This window comes from Centroberyx affinis, unplaced genomic scaffold (assembly GCF_046629955.1).
Source record: "Centroberyx affinis isolate AG114_WGS23_722 - 3 ecotype Tasmania unplaced genomic scaffold, CSIRO-AGI_Caff_v1 ptg002349l_1, whole genome shotgun sequence".
In the NCBI taxonomy this organism is placed as follows: domain Eukaryota; kingdom Metazoa; phylum Chordata; class Actinopteri; order Beryciformes; family Berycidae; genus Centroberyx; species Centroberyx affinis.
In genome coordinates this window covers 157,161-181,460 of record NW_027280612.1, presented here as the reverse complement: position 1 = coordinate 181,460, position 24,300 = coordinate 157,161, and the positions used below count along the sequence as shown (strand labels likewise).

General features: G+C 42.5%; 1 protein-coding gene across 2 annotated transcripts; it reads left to right on the top strand.

Moving 5' to 3' along the window:
* The first annotated feature begins 3,227 nt into the window (after positions 1–3,227).
* On the top strand, positions 3,228–22,344 carry slc6a4a (solute carrier family 6 member 4a). Of its 2 annotated transcripts, none has more exons than XM_071533270.1 (14): positions 3,228–3,272; positions 6,387–7,310; positions 9,165–9,299; positions 10,114–10,336; positions 12,225–12,363; positions 13,357–13,491; positions 13,766–13,869; positions 15,103–15,230; positions 15,601–15,713; positions 16,733–16,864; positions 17,587–17,686; positions 17,952–18,052; positions 18,259–18,426; positions 20,268–22,344. In XM_071533270.1, exons 2-14 carry the CDS (start codon positions 6,836–6,838, stop codon positions 20,340–20,342), a joined length of 2,028 nt encoding a protein of 675 aa, XP_071389371.1. In that variant the 5' UTR covers positions 3,228–3,272; positions 6,387–6,835; the 3' UTR covers positions 20,343–22,344. The 2 variants fall into 2 exon arrangements, with proteins under 2 accessions (XP_071389371.1, XP_071389370.1); XM_071533269.1 differs by lacking the exon at positions 3,228–3,272 and adding an exon at positions 3,583–3,767.
* The last annotated feature ends 1,956 nt before the right edge of the window (positions 22,345–24,300 follow it).

Here is a 24,300-nt window from a genome sequence, read left to right as displayed (position 1 = left end):
ATCAGGCTCCCCCTCAATCTAGGACATCTAAAAGCCCAAACTGTTTTTCTGCTGTGAGTAGTTCCCTCTAAGTATAACAGGTTCCATGGACTAGTTAAGTATTGTTTGTGCAGATGTGGCAGCAATGTAGGGGCTTTCAGGCTAGCAACCTAATGCACTAAATGGTTTCCTCCTCCCGCGTCTGCCTGCGCTGTTTATCTTCCAATTAGCCAGGCCTCAGATTGGCATGATGTCAGGTGGGCATGGGAGACTTTGCCCCACACTAACTGAAGATAGTAGAAGACAGACTCAGTAAAAAAGGATTTGATAGTTTACTGTATGTAGTCAAGTAGTGCAAGTGCAAGTAACGCTCCCTCTTGGTTCTTATAATTTAAACCTGTATCTGTATCTGTATTTATTCACTTCTACTTTGCACTTGAAGACTTTTTACCTTTCCCTATGCTGTAAAGCACTTTGTAACATTTTTTTTGAAAAGTGCTACACTGATGGTGAAGTTGGTTGTTGTTGCTGTTGTAACATTAGTTGGGCATCTATGGCCAGTAACAAAAACAATGCAATACTTAATTGATCCATGTAAGGAAATTCTCTTTTTGCTCGCCCATTCCAGGGAGGTCAGAGGTCAGGGTTGGGATTCAGTGTCTTGCTCAAGGACACTTCAGCAGGGTGGATGCTGGCTGTCGCTGGGACTTGAATCCAGGGTCTCCAGTTGAAGGACAGTCTCTCTAACCTCTCTAACCTGTCCCTAAGAGCCTGGCTGCGGGATGGCAAGAATTTTTAATCCATACTTTTTGCCTGTATTTTTTTTCATATCAACACATGCTTTAAAGCAACTCGAAATTAAATCAGTTAATTTAATAAAATCAGCAAAGCAAAGGAATGTTGACCATGAATAGCCAAATTGCTTAAGAGCTGACCAGTGGAAAAACGTGTGTGATAATACCTCTTTCCTTTGTTGTTTTATTATATAATGACATAATGGTCCAATTGAATAAAATATCAAACATGCTCGTTCTTTTCTTTATTGATTTAAGATTCACCCAAGGACACTTTATTGTATCATTTCCACAACAGAGGTTTGTTTTGTCCGTGGAAGTGCTTCTCATGGGTGTTGGCTTCCCCAAGGGGATAAGACCCCATATCCTTCAATCTGTCTGTCTGCACTACAGTATATACTGTATCTATCTACACAAACACACACACACACACACACACACACACACATACACTCCTATCTATCGCTCAGTTCCTAGTGACTCCCATTTGGACGTGCTTATTTATATTCCCTAGGTCAAGTATAATAAAGAGACCCTATATTAGACTGGCTCTCCTCTGTTGGTTTAACAAGCAACCAAAGACAAGAACAATTTCTCCAGTCAGGGATTGTCAAGTTGAGGACTAATAGTTTTCTCTCAATTTTGGCCTTATATGCTTAGATCTTTGTTGGTGTATCTTACTTCTGAAACTAGTCAAAGTGAATCAAATATTTAAAATATTTATAAAATATAAAATAAATACAGAAAAATAGATATATATTATATTTTTTTTATTTTGTTTTTAGTTTTTAGTTTTTAGTTTTTAATCAGCTTTCCCTCTTTATTCTTTTGCCTGGCAGTGTTCAGTACTCTCTCTGTCAGGTGCTTCAGGAAGACATTGTAATCACACAGAGAGAGGGAAAGTTGGCCAATAGAGCTGAATGTGAGGATTATAGCTGTCAAGAGTCCAAAATTCTTCAGAAAAACCCCTGAGTGCTGCCAAAGCAGACTCTGATAAGCATGTTATTTTTGCTAAACCACTCCTGAAGCCTATACCCCAGAATGTAGGGTGTTGGTCTGTGTTAAAAACAGCTAGGTTAGTAAAGCTGGCATAGAGCTTTATGAGTTGATTTAGAGTAAAAGATACACTGAGCAGGCACCTTCTGGGCTCTCTTGGGGATTTCAGAAGAGAAAACCCAGATAAGATGATGTACTGTTCATGATCAGGAGACACTTTCGATATCCATTGAGAGATATGGTTTAATGACTCATTTAGCATTTCATAAATGATGATAAGGACTACTGTTAGTCACCCATGTGATTGCAAAAATTGGTTATGCAATGCAGTTATGCGTGAGAGTAACTTTTTGTGCATACATTTTGTGCATGCATGTAAATTGCTTGCGTCTGTCTGGACATCTGTGTCTGCACAAGATATATGGATGCAGTCAGAATATAACACAGACCAGCAAGCTGTGGGCTGCTTTTATTGTGCTTCTTGAGTTACATTAAAATAATATACTGACTATTTGGCAAAGATGTTCTTTGATCAATTGACCATTGGTAGCCATTTCACCTCTGTGTTACTACGGTGCATTATAACACTTATGCAAATTGTATTTTTTATCATTGTATTTAACCAGGCAACCTGACAAAGAACTCCTTGTTTACAGCAGTCTCCTGGGGGAGTAGGCACAGAGGCAGGGATGGCTACACACACTCGGACCTGGGAGTTGCCCAGTACTACCACAGGCTCGCACTGAGCACGCTGAGCAAGATGATCCAGGGAGTCAAACCAGTGACCTTTCAGTAGCAAGCCCACTTCTCTAACTGTCAGGCTGCTTACTGTATGTTTAGTGGGGAGAAACCAGCTTTGCATCATCACTAAAGCACTGTAGCATACTGAATACTGAACACACAGAGGTCAACTGCTGCCTATTTTCTCATTGTGCAGTGGTAAATTGATCAAAGAATATATTTGTCAAAATGTCAGTGTTTTCCTTTAAAAGCATTGTACGGGAAAATGCAATTACCTTGTCCTTGGACATCAGAAGAAAATGCAGATGTAGTGCCAAATGTAGATGCAAGTATGTTCAAATAGAATGATGATAACAAAAGAGAAAAAGAACAGGATCCAAAAATGATGGGCAACAAGTGTCAAAGCAGGCAAAAATCTGACCTCTCCATAGGCAGTATGCAAGATGACATTAGAGAAAAGTTGAGAATTAGAAAAGGAGAGAAAAATGGGAGGAGGAAATCAAGACTGAAGGAGAGATAAAGGGCAATGTGACGGAATAAAGAATTGGAGAGAAAAGGGGAAAAGAGAGAGAGAGAGAGAGAGAACTCCAGCAGGGATATACGGGGCAGTGTTTGAATGTGTGTTTGTGTGTGTTTGTGTGTGTGTGTGTGTGTGTATATGTATATGTATGTGTGTGTGTGTGTGTGAGAGAGAGAGAGACAGACGGTAGGCAGTGAGTAGCACCCTGACACAGTCCCACACCGCCACAGAGCTACTCAACGGTAGGATTTGCCTTGTCTGTATATGTGTGTGTGTGTGTGTGTGTGTGTGTGTGTGTGAGTGCGTGTGCGCGCGCCTTAATGAGATGTATCAGACAAAACTTCAAAGTGTGCATGCCTGCGTTTGCATGTTTCTCTGAGTGCTTTCTGTCTAAGCGCATGCATCCATCTGTGCATATCTGCATGTGTGTGTGCGCGCGGCCGTGCGTCTCTGTATGTGGCATGTGTGTAAGTGTGTGTGCGAGTCTGCGAGAGAAGGACAACAGGGAGGGAGAGAGAGAGAGAGAGAGAAATGAGAGAGGTTTGGGAGCTCGGTGGGCAAACACGACGTCCTGATGTGCTAGTGCATGCTGTTTCTCTGGCAAGTTTTCGCAATACCACGGGATTCAAGTTTGGGGCAGAACTTGCTGCTGCTGCTGTTTGTGTGTGTTTTAGCCACTGTTGGGTATCCCAGCACATCTGACAGCTGCCTCTTGTCCTCATTTTTCATCCCAAAAGGTAATGTATCGGATGCATGTGCGCACGGATGAACTACTCCTGGTGTGATTTTGTCTCAACTTTTGAATTTCCTGCTCATTCTAATTAATGTTTGCACAAAATGTCATGTCAATGTGCTGTAAAACCTCTCCACTTTAAGCAGAGTTCACTAAGATGAGAGCGATGGCGCAGAAGAGTGTCTTCATTTCTCATTTTGGATGATATAAAATGGCTCTTTGATATTTTTTCTTGCTTTTCCTCTTTCAGTCTATCTTTCCAGTAATCTTGATGTTATCGCCCTGCTCTCCCTCTTTTTATCTAAGTCTATTTAGTGGAACGGTAAAAAAAAAAAAAAACTTAATGTGCACCAATGACTAGAGCCTTTGAGGTGTATACCACGGTATCATCAGTAGTGTGGGTTTTAGGAATAAGGGCAAACAGAAGATTAAACTATTCCCAGTTTTCAAACTCTGGTTTTGAATGATTTGTATATGTTGCAGCAGTGCTCCTGTATATATATTTTTTCAGCCTATATTTTAGTGTGTGTGCGCACGCAGGTCAGGTTTAGTATTTCCTCAAACCATTTGTCATTGTTTGTCTTTCTTGACTTCTATTGTGAAGCAGTGTGACAGCTGATACAGTGTGTGCTCTGTGGATAACACTGAGCAAACTGGCAGAGAAACGTTTTTCAGTTACATCATTGTTTTAATTGTAGCAAACACACATTTCAGTTTTCCGTCAGAGTTATTTCTGCTTACTCCTGGTCAAGTTGTAATTAAAGTTTTAGCTCAAGTTCAAGTTTATAAAGCATTTTGAAGTAGTTTTATCAGACCAGAAGAATCATATTCTACTTCTGTCAGACGGAATGTTTTAAGGGGCAAAAGCTTCAGATGGGAATGAAATGGTTGCTGTCACGAAAAGCTTCCTATTGCTTTCGATAGGAATTAAAAGTGTGGTTTGCGTGTTAAAGCTTTGTGAAGAGTGGAAGGTTGGCCTCTCGCAGCGTCTCTTGTCTGTTCTGCGTCCAGGTGCATGATGGGGTCTTGGACAGAGCTGCTGTGTTAGATTGATGGAGGTCTGTACGGCGGAGAGAAAGCCGTGCACAATTGCTGGACAGTCGTTCTTAATTAAGATAATAGCATTCCCTGTAAATTGACTCTCCCTACATTCTGGCATTCACTTCTAATTGAGGCAAACGCATATAAACAATCTAATCCAATTTTAAACAGCTCTCTCAATTTGACCACTTTCTCACGTGATGGTGTTTTGGATTTTATAGGGAGTATTTGTGAATCTTCAGTTAAAAGACTGAATGGATATAGTGTTAGTGTCATTTGTTAATATAAAATGATTTTTGTCATTCCTTCATTATAACCTTACACACTCTAGGTTTCAAAAAAATATATTTTGTTGTAACAGCTATCAAATAATTTGTACTTTTTTGAATGACATTAAATTTGAAACGCACTATAGATTTAGCCCCAATTTTATCCATGTCAGCACAAATGTGACTGGGACAGAAAAGACTTCTTCATGGCTCTTCTCAGAGGTTATGACTTTACACACTGATTTGAAAATCGATGTAGATATACCATTTCACAGTTGGTAAAAGTCCTATGTGTAAAACACCCATTCTTTTTAAATATGTGTATTCGACTTGAAGATTTAATTTAAAAATGGATTCAATAGGAGATAAATATGTTCCATTTGCTGTTTTCACACAAAAGTGAAATGAAAATAATTGGCATGTTTGAAAATTGCTGTTATGCCTGACTTTGGTGAATGTAGTCAAATATATACATTTTAGGTATCCCTTTTTGAAAATGTTTTTTTTTTAAAGAGCATCATTCAAGCCATGCTTCATAGAATTGAATTAATTAGTTTTGATTTTTTTTTCACTCTTTAGTCTGCTTACTATATGTCAAACCCAAAACAACTGAAGACAAACATGTTGAGTAAATAACTGTAGAACATTACTTCTGTATTATTCATATTTAACTGTATATATCTTTTGTCTTGATGGGCTTTTTTTGTACATTTGCCTGCTGCTTGATTTATCCATCAATCAAAGTTAGAAGTAGTCGTTAGTTCTTCTCAGGCATGTCCTCTTTATCAGCTCATCTTTACAACTCTACTTTTGTTTTCCATCTTTCAAGGTTTTCTCTTTCTCTTTCCTGTCTTCAAAGTCGTGCCGATTCCTGTATATATTTTCTTAATCCCTCTTCATTATATGGCTCTGAATTCATATTCAGTATTTGATCTGATAAGGAACAGAACAAGTTATGCAACTGAGAAATGCCGTGGATTGAATAACATGCAGGAAGTTAAACATGCCCTAGCAGAATCCCCTCATTTTTTGTGGATAATTTTTTGTTGGAGACTCAAGGATATTTCACATCTCCCCTAGTGTCTCTTTTCTCTTTTAATACTAAGGAGATTTAGCTGTTAATTTGCAATAAGTGTTCAAACACATGTGATGAGACGGAACACTGGTGCTCAGTTTTATTTCATTGACATAGTATATGGTCTTGTGACATGCAAAAAGACTGGATTTTATATCATGGGATCACCCAGAAATAATCTAAAGCACAATTCCTCTGTGCCTGTGACTTATCTGTGTGTTTTCCTTGTGTGTTGCAGTTTGTCTCACACCACTGTCCCATCACTGCGTGTCTCAGAGGAGGAGGAGGTTGTGGAGAAGATCCAAGAGCCTCTTCATGTAACTTCTCTGCTGGCCACGTCCCATTCCAACCGGCACTCTCTTCTCCTCTCCTCTCCTCCAGCTGCCCTTGCTGGCCTGCTCTTATTCCTTCCTGCTCCAGTGGACGCCATCATATTTTACTCCTTCCGCTGGCCCCATTCTCTTGCACTAGCCTTAGCCTCCCATTCCCCATATCCTGTCAGTAGGACGCATCCCATTTTTGCCAAACCTGTCCTAAACCATCTCTGCACCATTCCCACCCTCTCCTAACCCTTCTGTTCCCCTGATGGGCACCATATCAGACAGCAGTGCCACATTCCCTCCGTCATCACTGAGAACCTCCCTGCACCCCTAACTGCCCGTCCAACACTAACACCAACATAACGCCATGGAGACAAAAGAAATAATGCTGACGACCATGATGAAAATGGACAGAGGAGAGAATGAGGGAGAGAGGGACAAAGGGAGAGAGGAAGAGGAGGTAGAGGGAGAGGAGGGGACGCAGCAGGAGAATGGTAGACTGATGCTGGCTGATGGCCTGGCAGAGAAAGGACCCAAGGCCTTGACCTCCAACTCTGGCCAGCAGGTGTCCAACGGCTTCACCACCTCCACCCCTCAGAGCCCCAGGGAGGGGCCAGGGCCTGGGGCTTGCTCCGGGGGAACGGCCTCAGGACCTGGGGGTGGCACTGGGTCCTCCATGCCACTAGGGGGCCTCAGGACTCTGGTGGTCCAGCAAACCAGCCTGGAGAGGCCCAGGGAGACCTGGAGCAAGAAGATGGACTTCCTGCTCTCTGTGATTGGCTATGCTGTGGACCTGGGGAACGTCTGGCGCTTCCCCTACATCTGCTACCAGAACGGAGGAGGTGAGGAATCAAAGGATGTATGGAGGAGAGAAACTGTGAAAGGAGAGAGGGAGATATGGATAAGCAGTGGGGTGGAGTGGGGATGAGGGTTGTGAAGAGATCAGAGAGTAGATAGGGTGGGTGGGATGGGGGGGTAGGGGTTTGGCTCCCCATCCAGAATTCAGTCTGATTCACCTTCACCATCAGTTTAGTTCTTAGTGAAATTTGAGCTCAGGGACAGCAAAATGACATCTAATACTCCAGTCCATTTCCCCTGAAGTAGGCACTCGCCATACACGAGATCCCATGCCAGAGTAAAGAGGGTTGCCAGGATTAGAAAAAATCTTCTGCATGGTTAGAATTGTACTGCAGTGTATTGTTCACAGTGGTCAATATGTGTGCAGAATTAATTCATCAAGTACATCACATTCAGTTGAAATTACAACCATAATGCTCTTTGTCTGTCTTTTCATGCTGACCACAAAGGTAGGGCACCATATCAATTCAGATGGAGAAATTGGACTCATACACCGTCCCTTCTGTATTACAAACACCTAAATTAAAGAGGGCACAGACCTATGAGGAACACTACATTCAACAATTCATGTAGTTGTTTTGTCTTATGCAATCTAAGGCACAAAAAGCGAAGGTCCACAGGGTGTGTTTTCACAAAGTCTGTGTTGTCTCTGCCGCCTGTGCTCGGTTACAACACAAGCCTTACCTAGCGGCAAACAGGGCCTCCCTTTCCACTTTTATTGAATTTGCAATAATAAAATCTTTGCAATTTCCTGTGTTCTGTGTGTGTCTCGGGGAGCGAGGCAGAGATGGGGACTGGGAGACACTTGATAGAGGCAACAGTATTAATTGTGGTTTTTATGAGAACGCCTTCAGTCTCTTTCTCCTTGCTTAATAACCTGTCTCCCAGGCAGCTGCTCAATCAACCCTTATCTTTGCTTTCATGTCACAAAGAGAGACGCGAGCACGCATGCACACACCAACCCACCCACCCACATGCACACACACACAAACAAATCTGCACACACACATAAGAATAAATCTATAATCAGATGGAGAGAAAGAAACAAAGAGAGAAAGAGAGAGAGATGTGTTATCAAAGCCAGAACGCTAGACTGGATGGTCCAAGGATCTGGCTGCCATGCTGCTGCACTCCTCAGCGTTTGGCCTTTAATTCTACTTTCATCAATCCTGCGTTTTTACATCTCACAGGGTAGAAATAAGAGCTCAAGGTTTCTGTTTCCTCACTTAGCAAATGCAAAGCCAACATCACAGTAGTCCAAATTTGTCATAGTAGCATTGACAAAATATACCTCTGTTTTTTATCATAGCACACTAAATGCAAAGTGATGTGAAATTGGTAAATTACAAACTGTTATTTTTGAGTGGACTATACCTTTAAAGGGTTATACAAGAGCTATGGTACAGACAATATATAATTGATTGATTGATTGAACATTTGAGGAAAGACCTTTATTTTCAATGGTGATGTGAAACATTTACAATTATGTACATGATGATTTTTCATAACTGATGAGTGCAGTTTATTTTTATAGTTGTCCTTTATTGTTAGTTGTTAAGAGGACTATAGAGATTACAGATGGAGTGTGAATTAGTACCATTTCTCATGGGTGTAATTGATTTTTTACTATTCTTCCATAACTGTTCTCTTCCTCTCTTCCAATTATTCCCTTGTCTCTCATTCTCCCCTCTCTTTCACCCTCTATCCCCCTGTCTGTTTCTCTCTCCTTCCTTACCCACCTTGTCCCTCCACCCCCCACCCCTCATCTTTCCCACTCTCCATCTCCCTCTCTCCTGCCCACCTTTCCTCCCTCCCTCCCTCCCTCCCTCTCTCTCCAGGTGCCTTTCTGCTGCCCTACCTGTTGATGGCGGTGTTTGGAGGTGTGCCTCTATTCTACATGGAGCTGGCGCTTGGCCAGTTCCACCGTAGTGGCTGCATCTCCATCTGGAAACACATCTGCCCCATCTTCAAAGGTAAGGGGGGTAAGGAGACAGGAGAGGAGAGCACAGGACAGTAAAAGGGATGGGAAAGAAAAAAGAGAAGAGAAGTGACAGTAGAAGAGAGGAGAGGAATCCAGAGGAAATGGGGAGTGTATGTAAGATAAGAGGAAAGGCAATAGAAGAGAGAGGAAGTGAGAGAGACAAGGAAGTTCAGAGCGATAGTTCACATAGGAAAGACAACTTAAGAGAACAGCTCGCACCAAATTGGCAGGAAGAGAGCAGAGAAGACTTTCTGACGAAGAAGGACAGTGTCAAGTAGACATCCAGCGAGAGGACCGAGAGCCTGAGAGACAGCTGGTTTAACCTCCTCGACCCCCTCAGCACAGTTCCCTTGAAGAGCATCCCCATCTTCTTGTAGGTGCAGTGTGATGTACTGACTCTCTGTTATGGAAATTGTCACATTTCCATGCCAAATGCCAGCTGCTTAGAAATTGGATAGTATGTAAATTGTTGTTGTTTGGAAATGTCACCCACTTACCCAATGGGAACTTGAATTAGCTTGAAAACGCCACTTATCTCTCTGTGAGAGGTAGATGAGGAGTGATTGAGTGGTGTCACACACTGCTTGGGTTTACTTCCATTTACGCTGATGTTTCTACAAAATATAGAGGGAAGATTTATGGTAAAGTATTGTTCAAGTTTTCAGTTTTCTTCACTCTTATAGTATTTTTGTGCTGATCATGTTATACCGCGAATATAACTGTCTTTTCCCCTCCGTCTCTCTGTGTATTTCTCTCTTTCTCTCTCTCCTCAACCTCCCCTCTCCCACTTTCCTCCACTCATCCAGGAATAGGCTTTGCCATCTGCATCATAGCCCTCTACGTAGCTTTCTACTACAACACCATCATGGCCTGGGCCTTGTACTACCTGCTGTCGTCGTTCCGGCCCACCCTGCCCTGGACCACCTGCACCAACAGCTGGAACACGGTCAACTGTAACCGCTACATGTCCACCGACCACAACGTCACCTGGTCCAACTCCTCCACCTCCCCCGCCGAGGAGTTCTATACGTAAGTGCATGTAAGTCGGATGTAGAGGGGCGGAGGGAGAGCGAGACAGGAGGGAGAGGTCAAGTGAAGGAGGGAGGATGAGTTCCAGAGAGCGATTACAGGGACAGTTCAGGTCTTTAAGAAGCCCGACCACAATCTGATAGTCCTCTCTCCACTTGCCTCACTGGTTTGTGGAGTTATTGCAGGCAGAAGCATTTCAGAATAAGAATCACTTTATTTCGCCAAGTACAATGGCTGCACAAGAAATTGACCTGGGTCACACAGACACATTAGAATACAGTTACACAGTACAGGAGTGATACACTCAATGCAGTACAAAACATAGCAGGTCCTCACATAGTGCAGATAAGATGCACTGTGTAACAGTTGACTAAACAAAGCTACATAAATAGAATAGATTTTATCCGTGTCCATGGACACGGATATAAGCTCACTATGTCATACTACTGAAATTCTAGGCAAGTTTGAGCCTGCTACTTACACGGTTACAAAATAGTAACCGACCCAGGCAGGAGATAGGACAGACTGGGAGGGAGACAGACAAGGAGGTAAACAACACAGACAGGTAGGGCAATTTTTGTGTCAAAGGCTTTTTTTCCCTTTTTTTTCTTGAAACCAGATCTCTGTCAGAGAGAACAATGTCTTTGTTATTCCTGAGTGCCTTGGGAGTCTCTGTCGTCAGTGTCCTGTTCCCTAAAAGTCTACTGGCTCAGTCTTATCAGCTGTTCACTAGACTGAGTCTATCTGTTAGGACTATGGAGCCAGAAACAGGGTTTATCCATAGTTGACTTTTCCTAACACAGGTATTAAAGTAACAAATTCCTCAACTCGGTCTGGCGCCAGAATTTCCTGTTTTCAACATAAATCATGTCTCTTTTTTATAGTTCTGGTTCTGTGTGTCTAACCTGTGACCAGATGTTAACTTCACTGTTCACTTGTCTGCTTTTTTGCCCTGTGTTGCTGTTAGACGTTTGCTTACTCTGATTTGTGCAAACTTTGGTGTAATTAAAGTTTATTGATAGAAACTCACTATAAAGTCATTTAATGCCCTTTCTTCCTTTTTATGTATTCTTTTTATCTTTTTTCCCAAGTGAACTACTCTTTCATTACATCTGATTTAATCTGTTTGTGTGTTCATGTGTGTTTATATTTGTGTATATTTGTGTGTGTGTGTGTGTGTGTGTGTGTGTGTGTGTGTGTGTGTGTGTGTGTGTTTGTCAAGGGATTAAGTTCTATGACTTGCTTATTGGACAATAAAGGAAGACATATTTTCCACTCCACTGCATTTTCCGTTCATCACCCCTTCTCCCCCTCCTCTCTCCCTCTCTTGCTCCCCTGTTTTATCTTTTTCCGTTCCTTGCCATTTCTTTCTATATTGCTTTATCCATTTCTTGCTGTTCCTTTCGCCTCTCCTTTCTTCTGTCCCCCTTTTGCCAATGTCCTTCTTTACCCTCTCTGCCTTCTCTTCTGCTTTCCCCACTTCCCCACATCCACCCCATCTCCTTTCCCTCACTTTTCCCTATCTTTTCTGACACTTCTTTTTACTCTCTCCCTCTCTACATCCCACCCCTTCCTTCTCCATTCCCTTTCCTCTCCCTTTCTCCCTCTGTCCCTCTTTCTTTGTTCATCTCCTCCTGCTTTTCCTCTCTCTCACTTGCCCGTTTTCTTTCTGATGTTTCCTACTCCCTGTCCCTATCCTCCCTTCCCTCCTTCACTCCCTTCCCTCCTGTCTCCTGCCTCTCCTGTCTTCTCCTCCTCCTCATGTCCTCTCCTTGTCTCTCCTCGTCTGCGATTCCACCATTTTCCTCCCTCTCTCGTCTTCCTCATTCCCTCGCTTCTTCGCATCCCCATTCGACCTCACCCCTCGCACCCCCTCTCCTCCCTCCAGTCGGCAGGTGTTGCAGGTCCACCTCTCCCCAGGTCTGCACCAGCTGGGCTCTGTCAGCTGGCAGCTGGCCCTCTGCCTGCTCTTCATCTTCACCATCGTCTACTTCAGCATCTGGAAGGGAGTCAAGACGTCTGGAAAGGTAACTGAGGGGCCGACTGCATGGCTGACAGGGGGTCAGTTAGAGGGGAGAGGATGGATGGATGAAGGAGAGAGAGGGGAATGGTTGGTGGCTCTCCTGTCTGCTCTCCACCTTCATCATCACAGGTTGGTAAGTTGGTTAGGGAGGCAGCCTCAAAGTTGAAAGGTTTCTGGTTCCATCCCCAGTACAGACAGTGCAGTAAACTAGCTAAGAGAGGGAGGAATAAATGGAGAAATAGTGCACACCCTAATAATGCTGTACATACTTTTCCCCATACTTCCCATTCATACATTCTATTTAACAGATGTTGAAATTGTCAGTTGCATATGTTTATATAACCTCAATTTGCTATGTTCTTGTTTATATTCTATTTTATGGTTATATTCTATTTCCCCTGCTGCAACGACCCAATTTCCCCACAAGGATCATTAAAGTTTCATCTTATCTTATCTTAACAGTAACATTAGTGGTACGGCGGAACAGCCACTTGCAGGCGCTTGCATTGTATGTCATTGTGGTTTTATCTGTCCTTGTAAAAGTAATCAATGAGGTGGAGGCAAAAGTGGATGGGACAGATGGATCAAGGGAGTGAGTTAAGGAGGAAGGGATAAGCAGTCAAGGAAAGCAGAAAAGGGGGGATTCTTGAGGTGGGAAGGTAGAAGAGAAGGTGTAGAGGAGAGAGATGTGAAAGAAGGGATGAAGCAATGAAAGGACAGGAAGGATTGTCATTGATGGCTATATAAGTACTTAATCTGGACTGTTCCTACTCCGCCTTCTCCTTAGATTGTCTTAACTGTCCTAACGTCACAGTGCTGCTCATCCATGAGGCCAAGTCATCTCTGTAACACCTACCGTTTCCTATCTGTTCCTCCTGGTAGTCCTCGCCCAAGGGGCTACTGACCATAGTTTAAATAATAATCTGCAGCATTTTCATATAAATAAAGTTTTGTGCATTACCACTAATCTATGTGTTTTCCTCTTTCTCTGTATAAGGTGGTGTGGGTGACTGCTACCTTTCCCTACCTGGTCCTCCTGGTGTTGCTCATCCGTGGGGCCACTCTGCCAGGGGCCTGGAGGGGCGTGGTCTTCTATCTCAAACCTGACTGGGAGAAACTGCTCAGTACTACAGTGAGTCAGTCGTATTTCGCAAACCGTTCTATGATCCCTCTTAAATTCCAGTGATATTGCTATTACCTTTATACAAAGTGGTACATATGATGTATGATGCCTCCTCTTGTCTTCACATATCTCCTTCTTCCCTCCTACACTATTTCTCAATTTCTTCCCGACTCCCTTAATCATTAAACACATTTCTTTTTGTCTCTCCCTTACTCCCCTATCATTCTCCCTCTTTCTCCCTCTCTCTTTATCTATCTCTTTCCTTCCCTCCACCCTCTCCAAGGTGTGGATTGATGCAGCAGCTCAGATCTTCTTCTCTCTGGGTCCGGGGTTCGGAGTGCTCCTTGCCTTTGCCAGCTACAACCCGTTCCACAACAACTGCTACAAGTGAGAATTAAAGCAGGGTCTCTTGAACAGATCAGAGTTCATTGCATGACACAGTTGGCCACAGCTTGTCATCATTACATACTGTACATAAAACATGGTTGTAAAGTACAGACTCTCCTTAAAGGATAACGCTGGTGTTTTTTAATGCATTTCTTACCGTCAACAAATCCTATGAAAATAACAAAATCAACAATGCGTTTGCTCTACTCCCGTTACTTTCTGACTTCCCACGTACCGTTTTTAGCCATCAACCCGGAAGTCATTGGCTCCAATTGTAAGCTAAAAACCTTTAAATACAGCTCACAAAAACATAGTTTCAATTTTAAAAATTGCTAACTGTTACCACGAAAAGTTAGGCTATTGTAGTTATTACCAAATCAAATTCAAATGGGAACAAATTCTTCATTATGCCGGGGACTATTTTCGGTGCTACGGAACTACTTTCCTGAGATCGCAAACGTGTTTCAGTCAGTTTATTAAGTTGTTTGAGGAATAAGTGACTTGTTGGCAAAACAAAATCATTGCTGATTTTGTTATTTCCATAGGCTCTGTTGACGGTAAGAAATGCATTAAAAAAAACACCAGCGTTATCCTTTAAACGTGTGATTTCAGCATTTACTATAAGACCAAATTGTCTACTATACTTGATCTGAAAATGTTCCTTTTGTACCTTTTGCTTGCTTAAATCTGTGTCTGCATTACTTTCCGCCTCAGTTCTTCTCAGTCTCTTGCTGATTGCTATGTAGACTATATCTAGTCTGACTAGGGTTGCCAATATTTGGGCCCAATATTGGCCTTTTAATAAAAACTATATGATGGAGGTATGGAAAAGGTTTTTCTCAACAGCCTCAGGGCCGCCAGTCTGTAAAGTTTGTAATAAATTCTGCAACGAAATCTGCCTCACCTCACCTTGAGGAGCTGCTAACCACCTAACAGAATTTCATTGTTGGTGGAAATGCTGGATCTTTGTATTTTTTTGCATGAAAATGGTCAAACTTATAGATACAGAATAGCACAAAACAAAATATCATCTATCAGCAGCTAAAAATATTGGTATCAGTATCGGCCTTCAAATAGCCATATCAGTCTAACCATAAGCCTGACCACCTCCAAATCAGGCCTGCATGGTCAAATACTCAAGTCTAACAAGTGTAAATACTGCAGAGATATTTCACAGACCTCCTCCCTAACTCCTTCTTCCTGCTACCCCAACCCCTCCTTTCTCCCTCCCAGAGATGCGCTGGTAACCAGCTCAGTAAACTGTCTGACTAGTTTTCTGTCTGGCTTTGTCATCTTCACTGTTCTGGGCTACATGGCTGAGATGAGGCATCAGGATGTAGACACTGTGGCCAAGGACGCTGGTAGGACACCGCACCAGCACAGTCCCCAACAATCAATCATTCACTCAATTTGCCCCTCATTGTCAGAAACAAATGTCAATAGCTTGCTATTTTGCATCCCAAACTGTATCTAATTGAATGCTTACTGGGAGGGATAGAAAATGGCACACAAAATAGCTGCAGGTGGATGCTTTGACATCATGTGAGTACAAAGTGTTCCTTTCATCAAGTTAATTAAGTTGAACTTCACCACAAGTGGGGAATCACTTGTCTTTTAGACCTGGGCTGGAATATCATTTGAGGTCTATGAGAATACATTTTTCAGAATTCAATGTAATTTTTGTCCCAATGAAAAATCTCTTTCAACCTGCCCCTCTTTCTGTCTCTCCAGGTCCCAGTCTGCTGTTTATCATCTATGCAGAGGCCATAGCCAACATGCCCGCTGCCACCTTCTTCGCCATCATCTTCTTCCTCATGATCATCATGTTGGGACTGGATAGCACGGTTAGTTAGGCTCCAAAATGACTCAGTTACTACCCCTTACTTGATTAATTGATTCCAACTCCCTTAAATCAATAAAATGATTCATTGCAGTGTGAAGGGTAAGACGCCCCAGTTAGTCTGCTGAGTTTTCTATGTATCCTCAAATCTTTGTCTCCCCCTGTTGTACTTTCCCTAATCTGTTGTTGCCCAGTTTCCAGCTCTTGTTTGCTCTCATCTCAAACCTGGACACAGAGGTTTCATATTTGCTTTGTTCTAAAGGCAAATGCCTTGTTCTATTTGTTTTGCATTTGCCTGTTGTAATGGTGGCTCCATGAAGGTGTCGGGTATTATTTGTCCTCACTGTTCCATTTTGGATAACAGTCAATGAAAACACTGTGATAGGACTCTCATATCAGTGGTGTGTTGTGATCTTGTCTCCATGAGCCTGTGTTTATCTGCTGAGAGGCAGCCAGCTGGAGAGACCTGTGAGGCTCTTATCATGTACTGATAATCAGTGTACAATCAGCACGCTGTTGTTATGCTCCTCTTTTCTATGACTGAGGATATTACTGCAAACCGAGTTGGTGTACGTGGATTTGCGTTGCATAGTCTAAACATTCACTCCCTTCATATTTCTCACTTTCTCTAAAGGCCATGATACACAAGGAAATTTTAGGGGTAAAGTTGATGGGAAGCATTGCCCAAGGAGTGCTCACATCACTGTTGCATTGATTACATAGAAACAGCTTGTTGTCAGTTAACATCTAAATATATTCTTTATCCCCAAGACATTATATTTCCTGTTTCTCGGGAAATTGTCTATGTGTTTCGTCAAAGCAAGTGGCTAGTTTTTCCCCGGCCTTTGAATTTTGGCTACTGTACCCAACTTGCCCTTTCCTCTTCATCTTCTGCCTCTGTCATCTATTCTGCCTCCCCTATCTTGCTTTTTGTCTCTCTGATGAGTCTTCTCTCTCCTTCTCCCTCTTCTGGGTGTCTCTGTCCATCATCTCGTCCTTTTTCTCTCTTCCTCCTCTCTCCAGTTTGCAGGTTTGGAGGGGGTGATCACGGCCATGCTGGATGAGTTCCCTCATCTCCTGGCTAAGAGACGGGAGTGGTTTGTCTTTGGCCTGGTGTGTGTCTGCTACCTGGGGGCTCTCTCCACACTCACATACGTAAGTTAAACCACATTACAGGTTATCTATCACAAATTACTGCTTACCTGATTAAAATTATGATTAGTAACATAATCTACTAAAACTCAAAGACTCAAACTCAGCAATGAAATCCATTTACTTTCAGTTGTTTTTGGGTTACTTGTACTCCAAAATCCATAAAATATACAATCCCAATTTACTTATTTAATTCCTAATATATCCCAATTTACAGTCTGCAATTTGATTATGTGCAAATTATATTGACCATTATTTCAAGATGTGTACCTTTTATTTAGTGTCTACAATTTCACAAATTGCTGTTTTCTCTTTGAACATGTTTTGAATAATCCAACAAGAAATCTCAAAAGTATCTGCAACTCATCGAAATAAGATTACAAGTAATCCATCAAGTTAGTTCTAAAGATCCCAATCTAAAATCTAAATCTAAACATCCAATGCAGTCCAAGATCCAGCATCTCTGCTCCATTAAACACATACAGCACATTAGCCTTCTCCTTGCCTTAGAGCTCATACACAAAGTTGCATGCGTCCAACAATTTACAAGTAAATACATGTAATAACCCATCCTCCCCGTTTCCCACCTCTCTTCCTGCCCCTCCCTCCCCCCTTCCTCCTCCACCCTCCCCGTCCTCTTCCTCATCTTCTTCCCACCTCCTCCTCTTCCTCCTCATCCTCCTCTTCCTCTTCCTCCTTCTCTCTTCCTCTGTCTCCTGTACCAGGGAGGTGCTTTTGTGGTGAAGTTGTTTGAGGAGTACGCCACAGGCCCTGCGGTAATCACTGTGGTCCTGCTGGAAGTCATCGCTGTCTCCTGGTTCTACGGTAAATGCTGGTGATGGTGATGATAGTGATGGCGATGATGATGGGAAAGGGTGAAAAATATTGAATAAAACAGTTCTGTTGCGTTTGAAAGCCGACACTAGCAAGCTGTGTTTTTAAGCAGGTTGTACAGAACAGTTGTACTGTGGTACTTACTTATGATAAGTTTTGTGGATGTTGTTGTTACCCAAAGTACGATCCCGACTCAGTTTCTGAAAATGCTTTGAACCTTGTGCTGATAATATGTGTGTGTGTGTGTATATTCCAGGTACCGACCGTTTCTGTAACGACGTCCAGCTCATGCTTGGTTTCTACCCGGGTTGTTTCTGGAGGGTCTGCTGGGTGGCCATCTGCCCCTGCTTCTTATTGGTGGGGCACACCCACCCACACACACACACACACACACACACACACACACACACAGACTTGTACATTAATGACTGAGAGAGGCTAAAAATGAATGTAGTAAAACCAGCTGTCATTTACGTATATACACTTGTCAGAGCGCTTTCTAAAGACATCCAAATGCTTGGCCCTTGCCAAAACTGCTCTCTGTTTGTTTTCTTTTTCTCCAGTTCATCATCATCAGTTTCCTGGCCTTCCCTCCGGAGGTCAGGTTGTTTGACTACCACTACCCGGCCTGGACCACCGTCCTGGGCTACTGCATCGGAGTGTCCTCCTTCATCTGTGTGCCTGCTTACATGGTCTTCCACCTTCTCCATGCAAAGGGCACATTCAAACAGGTACTAGTACTGCTACATTCCTTTCCTTTCCTTTCCTTTCCTTTCCTTTCCTTTCCTTTCCTTTCCTTTCCGTTCCTTCACTCCACTTCATTTTCCTTCCCTATATTAAGTCTACCTTAAATCTTGGTTCCCTCCTCCTCTCCGCTCCTCTCCTTCTGTCCTCCCCCCTCCCCCTCTCTCTTCCTCAGAGGGCTTACCCAGATCCTTTTCTTGATCTTTGTGCTCTCATTGCCACCTCCCCTAACAGAGGGCTTACCTCTGTCCCCTGCTGTCGTCCTACCATCTCCCATGTTCTGTCAGTCTCTGTGCTTGGTCCCCTGAGGCCGACCCTCTCCTGTGAACAGGTGACCAGAGGCCTGGATCAAAGGAGCAGGGAGGAGGTACAGGCCAGAGATTAGCAAGAAAAAAAGCTAGCAGCCATGACAACTTCCAGGCCCCATGGATCACACACACACACACACACACACACATAGGGCACACATACAGTCATGCACACTCAAATTGGACATGTAACTACAGTACCTGATGACACATGTGTAACACACACACACGTAACAGGTTACAGCACTCACTGGATAAGCACTCACACCCAAACCTACATAAGCCACGCATACCTAATGAGGCATACTCACCTCTCACACATTCAAATAGGCCTACATTCACGTGCACACACACACATACACACACACACACACACACACACACGCATACACTGCATGTGCAGACTGTCACATTGCCAGATTGGAGAATAAAGGTTAAGTACTAAAGGTGACAGTGCTTTTGCCGTCAGGGCGCCTGGGGTTTGGAACGTCCCGCCTGAGAGACTGAGGCTTTGAAGTCACTCTTCAAAATGTACCTTTATGAACAGGCCTATTTTATTCCTTGTTTTATTTATTTTTTTGTGTTTTTCAAGAGTTATTTATCCTATCTTTTACTCTTGATCCTAGAGGGCGCTCCCCTCCCTTTCCCCTATCCTTATCTTACATTTTTTCAGATGTGTAATTGCTTTTTGTGTGTGCTCATTTTATGCTATTTCTGCTATCCTTTGTCCTGTATTTTAATGATTCTATAAAGCACTTTGTAACTTTGTTTTGAAAAGTGCTACATAAATAAAGTTTATTATAATTATTTTATTTTTTATAAAGTCCTGTGTTAGAGATGACAGAGGAGAGACATCAAAGAGACTGGTAGATAGCACTTGTCTGGCTGCTCTCCTCCACTGTTGACACTGCTGCCAGTGCACACAATGACACTGACACATACTGTCAGCACACAGCAGTATGTGTGTGAGGAGTGTGTATTTGTGTGCAAGTGAGTTCAAAATGTTCTAGCGTCTCTTTGCCATGTGACCTGATTGTGTGTTTATCATCTGTAAGGTTTGTCTCTCCCTCTGTTATTAAACTCCAAGTATGTCCCTTGGTCTTCGTCAGGTGTGTTTGAGACAGTGCCCATAATCCCTTTGAATAGCTTGTTAGGACATCACATGGTCTCACACTGAAACAGCGCATACAAATTCACCAAGGGTTGAGCATTCAAATCGTGAATTAATGATCCAATAAATACAAATAATACAAATAAGATAATACAAAAGACTAACTCAGTCAAAATGTTGTTTGCCATTTAAAAAAAAGGGGGTGGTGCAAGTCTACTTTGAGTTGTAGTTTAATCTTCGTCCATTACCAGTGCAATAGATGGATGTATGTATCACTTGGATTTACTCTTTGTTCACTCTCTTTCTCTTTGTCCCTCATCGTTCCCCCTTGCTGCTCCCCCTCTTTCTGTCTCTCTCTCTCATTTTCTTCTGTCCGTCTCTCTGTGTTTATCTCTCTCTCTCCTCACAGCGTCTGCTAAAGAGTATCACTCCAGAGCCCAGCAGTGAAGGACACAGAGACCTCATTGTCACAAACGCAGTCTGACCGAACCCTGACCCTACGAAAGGTGCCACTGTATTTACCTAGAGCGCCCTCTTCTGGACGAACTGCAACTCTACAGGACAAGGGGGCTACCTTACACCATCTTTGCCTCTTTTCATACAATACTTATCCTACACTTGTTTTTTTATCACATCCAAGCCTAGAGATAGAGGTAGAGTTACCATGCAGAACCAGGCCGAAGTGGTTTACTTTAGCTGGGTTTAGTTCAGTTTGGTTTGGTTCCTTTTGCTGGTTCAGTTTTAAAGGAGTTCGGTGGTGTTAGGTGGTGTCAGTTTCAGTAACTCTAGCATCCACACTCCCTCCCTCCACCCACTTTTCCATTCATAAGTGTCTAACTCATTAAGTATTATTTTCAGGTTATGCAGTAGCAGATATTATTGCATTTTATACAATTATATAAAGTACGATACAATCAGTGTTCATTTAGACAATATAACATGCAGTCAAGCTCAAGACACCGCTGAGCATATGACTCATTTTCATCAACAAACATGCTGTAAAAATAACATATAGTGAATACTTTAATTACAGTATATTTTAGCTGGAGTAGACCTACACAATTCAATTTCAATCCAATCTCATTGTTTGTGGTTGTATCTTCATGTTATGCTGTTAAGTTATGCATTCTGATATGTAGCAAAATTCAGGTATCTTTTTACATCTGTTACTGAAGCCAAATATATGATATCTGTTGTTATGTTCCTATTTCTACAGATGTTTCAATAATGTAGCTGTCATTATGTTTTGTGGCGACTGTTAACCTGTGTTTAGTTGGTGGCATCTTGGAAGAAAGACGCATTTGCAATGGGTTCCCTACACTGTGAAGCACTGTCTGGGTAGTTACATTAAAGTGTGTGTGTGTGTGTGTGTGCGCGTGTGCGTGTGTGTGTGTGTGTGTGTGTGTGCGTGCGTGCGTGCGTGTGTGCGTGCGTGCCTGTGTGTGTGCTCGTGTGTGACAGAGAGAGAGTGTTGTAATGTTCAGTGGAAAGAATATGTCACATAGACAGAACCAACCATGTGTATTCATCCTATTATTGCAATATAAGATGTGTATTTATTTTATAAAGTGTCATTTCTGTCATATTGTCCCTTTATACTTTGTTTATATCACATACCATTAAGTGACATAGTGCTGATTGTTTTTTGATGAAGCATAGTGACCGTCTGTGCACCATGGTCATATTGCATAATTGTCAGTAATAGAAACCAAATATGGATCAGAGCTAATAACATTATTAGTGTCATAGTACTCTCATGGATATGTCTGAAAATCAGCATTACTGCTCTTTACTTTCTACCAAAAACTGATGTGTCTGTGTGTGTATGCACGTGTGCCTGTGTGTGCGTGTGTGATTTGATTGTGTGTGTGTGTGTGTGTGTGTGTGTGCGTGCGTGTGTGCATGTATCTGTGTATGTAGGAGCAGGAGTAAAAATATGGCGAGTACTGTACATGTACATGTGTATTTACTAGTCAGTCTGGTATTGGTGTAATCTATTCTGTGAATACCTGTCTCCCTCCATGAATGTGTGTGTGTTTAGTTCTTGTGTGTGCTTGAATGTGTGTATGCGTACAAGTTTGTGTGTGTGTGTGTGTGCACCTCAGCTAGCTAGTGTGTTGGTGCATGTGTGAGTGCGTGTCGATATGGGTGCTTGTGTGTGTGCACGTGACAAAAGCATTAGAGGTGTTTGACCACTTTATGTCGGTGTGTGCATGCCGTGATGTGTGTGTATTCCGTACTTCAAACGTGTGTGTGTGTGTGTGTGTGTGTGTGTGTGTGTGTGTGTGTGTCTGTATTGTGATCTCCTGTTGTCTTGTTAACTGCCAAAATATCTTATGAAGGAAGTAACCTCCCCTTTGCCTCTCTCTCGTACCTCTCAAGCTTATGTAAGATCTATGTATGTCAGTAAAAGATTGTATTGAGAAATAAACCTGTATAGAATAAAGATATATAAATATATATGAAATAACAGATAATAAAGATATATGGAAATAAATAATACCTCCTGCATCTTTGTTGGTTGTTTCTTCTTTGTTTGCACAGGATTTTCGACACATAAGTCTGTTTTCATTTTGTTTTTATTTTATCTTTTAAAGAGCAGCATACTTAACGTTGCAAGGAATCCTATCATTTGGAGTGTGAATGTGATACTTCACATGAAAAGTACACAACCTCTCCTGTCTCTGATGATGCATGCACCTTCTGCAAAGTCTTTACATAATGAAATTTAAAAAGTCACTCATGTCACTCATATGCTTCTGAAAGATTAATTTGATTAAAAAAAACACAAGTGGTGTCACCACCACTGTGCAATAAAGCACAAGCACATTTTCCATATCATACTGAATACAGAGAAAAGGTACAACAGAATAGCATTGACTAATGCTGTATGGGTTTGACAGTTGTGCATGCAGTGACAGCCATCTCAGGTTTTTTTGAATGTTGCTTTATCATGCCTTCTGCAACACCACAATCTACCCCACTGTGTATGACTGAGTGTTTATATAAGAGTAGTGATGTATATACTATACGTAGATACACTATATACTGTATTATACATATACTAAATATGATTAAACTAGCAATCCTGTAGTGTTGGGTAATGTAGTCCTTCAGGGCTCGTGGAGTTGCTCTGTGTATCATTGCAACACTTTTGGTACCAAACAGAAACTGTTAATAGGGAGTAAAACAATACTACTAGCCTTCCTTAGTGACTGCAGTGTGAGCCGCCAGCTCATTGGCCTACAATTCATTTAAAATAGGAAAAACCTGCAGTGACATGGAGTTTCATCCACTGATGAACATTTGAAAACAATAATACTCATTTCATTTACTGAATGTTCATGTAAATGAAACTGAATGTTCAGTTTACTTCCTGAGTTGACTGATTTAAAAGCAGCTCGACACAACAACAATATGAATTGAGTCCCATTGTGACCACAGGCTTCAGCAGAGGTGACATCATCTATTGTGTTGAGCCTCTTAAAACTCTGGCTGTCCCCACCTGTTGACATGACATGACAGTTATTGTTTCTCTGTCAACGTGTGTGTGTGTGTGTGTTTGCCTGTGTGTGTGTGTGTGTGTGTGTGTGTGTGTGTGTGCGCCTGTGTGTATATGTGTGGCAAGACGACGATTGGTTCCTTGTCATCAAGGATTAATCCTGCAGCCGATAGCTGAAATCTGCAGCTTCAGCAAACATTCTTGTGTTCACACGTACACACGTACACACACACACACTCACTCACACACACATAAACACACACACACACACACACACACACCCATGAGAACAAGAGAGAGAAAGAGAGAATTAGTTCCACAAGGTGTTCAGTTTCACAGTGTTTGACTCCAGTGTTGCTGAGTGGATGATCTTCACCACACGACTGTCTCTGCTGTAGGTCCATGTGCAGCAGATGTGCAGCCATATACAGCCAGTGAATAGATCCTATAGATCCTAAAGCTTTCAGAGAACTGTGTCATCATTTCAGCATACAGTTGTTCCCCTTATTCTTCCACTTGGTGCATCATCAGTTCTTCCCCCCTGGCTTGTGAAGCTGTGAAATGAAATTCAAAATGGACACTGCTTGGGCGTAATTGCGCCAGTTTGAATGTGCCCATAAACACGTGTGCATCCATCCACTCACCACTCTGTGCCAGGGGGTTCTCCTACGTGTGTGTGCACGTGTGTGTATATGTGTGTGTGTGTGTGTGAGTGTGCGCTTTATTGTGGCAATTTCCTCTGCGCTGCTGTCTCCTGACTGATGGACACATCCTGTGTTCTCTGTCTGCCTTATCGCGGCGGATCTATATTAAACACCACAGCACCGCCAGCGTATCCCTACACCTCTGCTGTACCTGTCATCTCAGCATCTCTGCCTGCCTGCCTGCCTCTCTCACTATCAAGCCCTCTATCAAGACCTCCAGCTCATTTCATCTCTTT

What these genes read in the sequence shown, in the direction of transcription:
- slc6a4a (XM_071533270.1), top strand. Translation starts at nt 6,836, where the DNA reads ATGGAGACAAAAGAAATAATGCTGACGACCATGATGAAAATGGACAGA. An exon ending in CATCTGCCCCATCTTCAAAG is followed by an intron (nt 9,300 to 10,113) that starts GTAAGGGGGGTA and finishes CCACTCATCCAG; the next exon opens with GAATAGGCTTTGCCATCTGC. An exon ending in CGCTGTCTCCTGGTTCTACG is followed by an intron (nt 17,687 to 17,951) that starts GTAAATGCTGGT and finishes TGTATATTCCAG; the next exon opens with GTACCGACCGTTTCTGTAAC.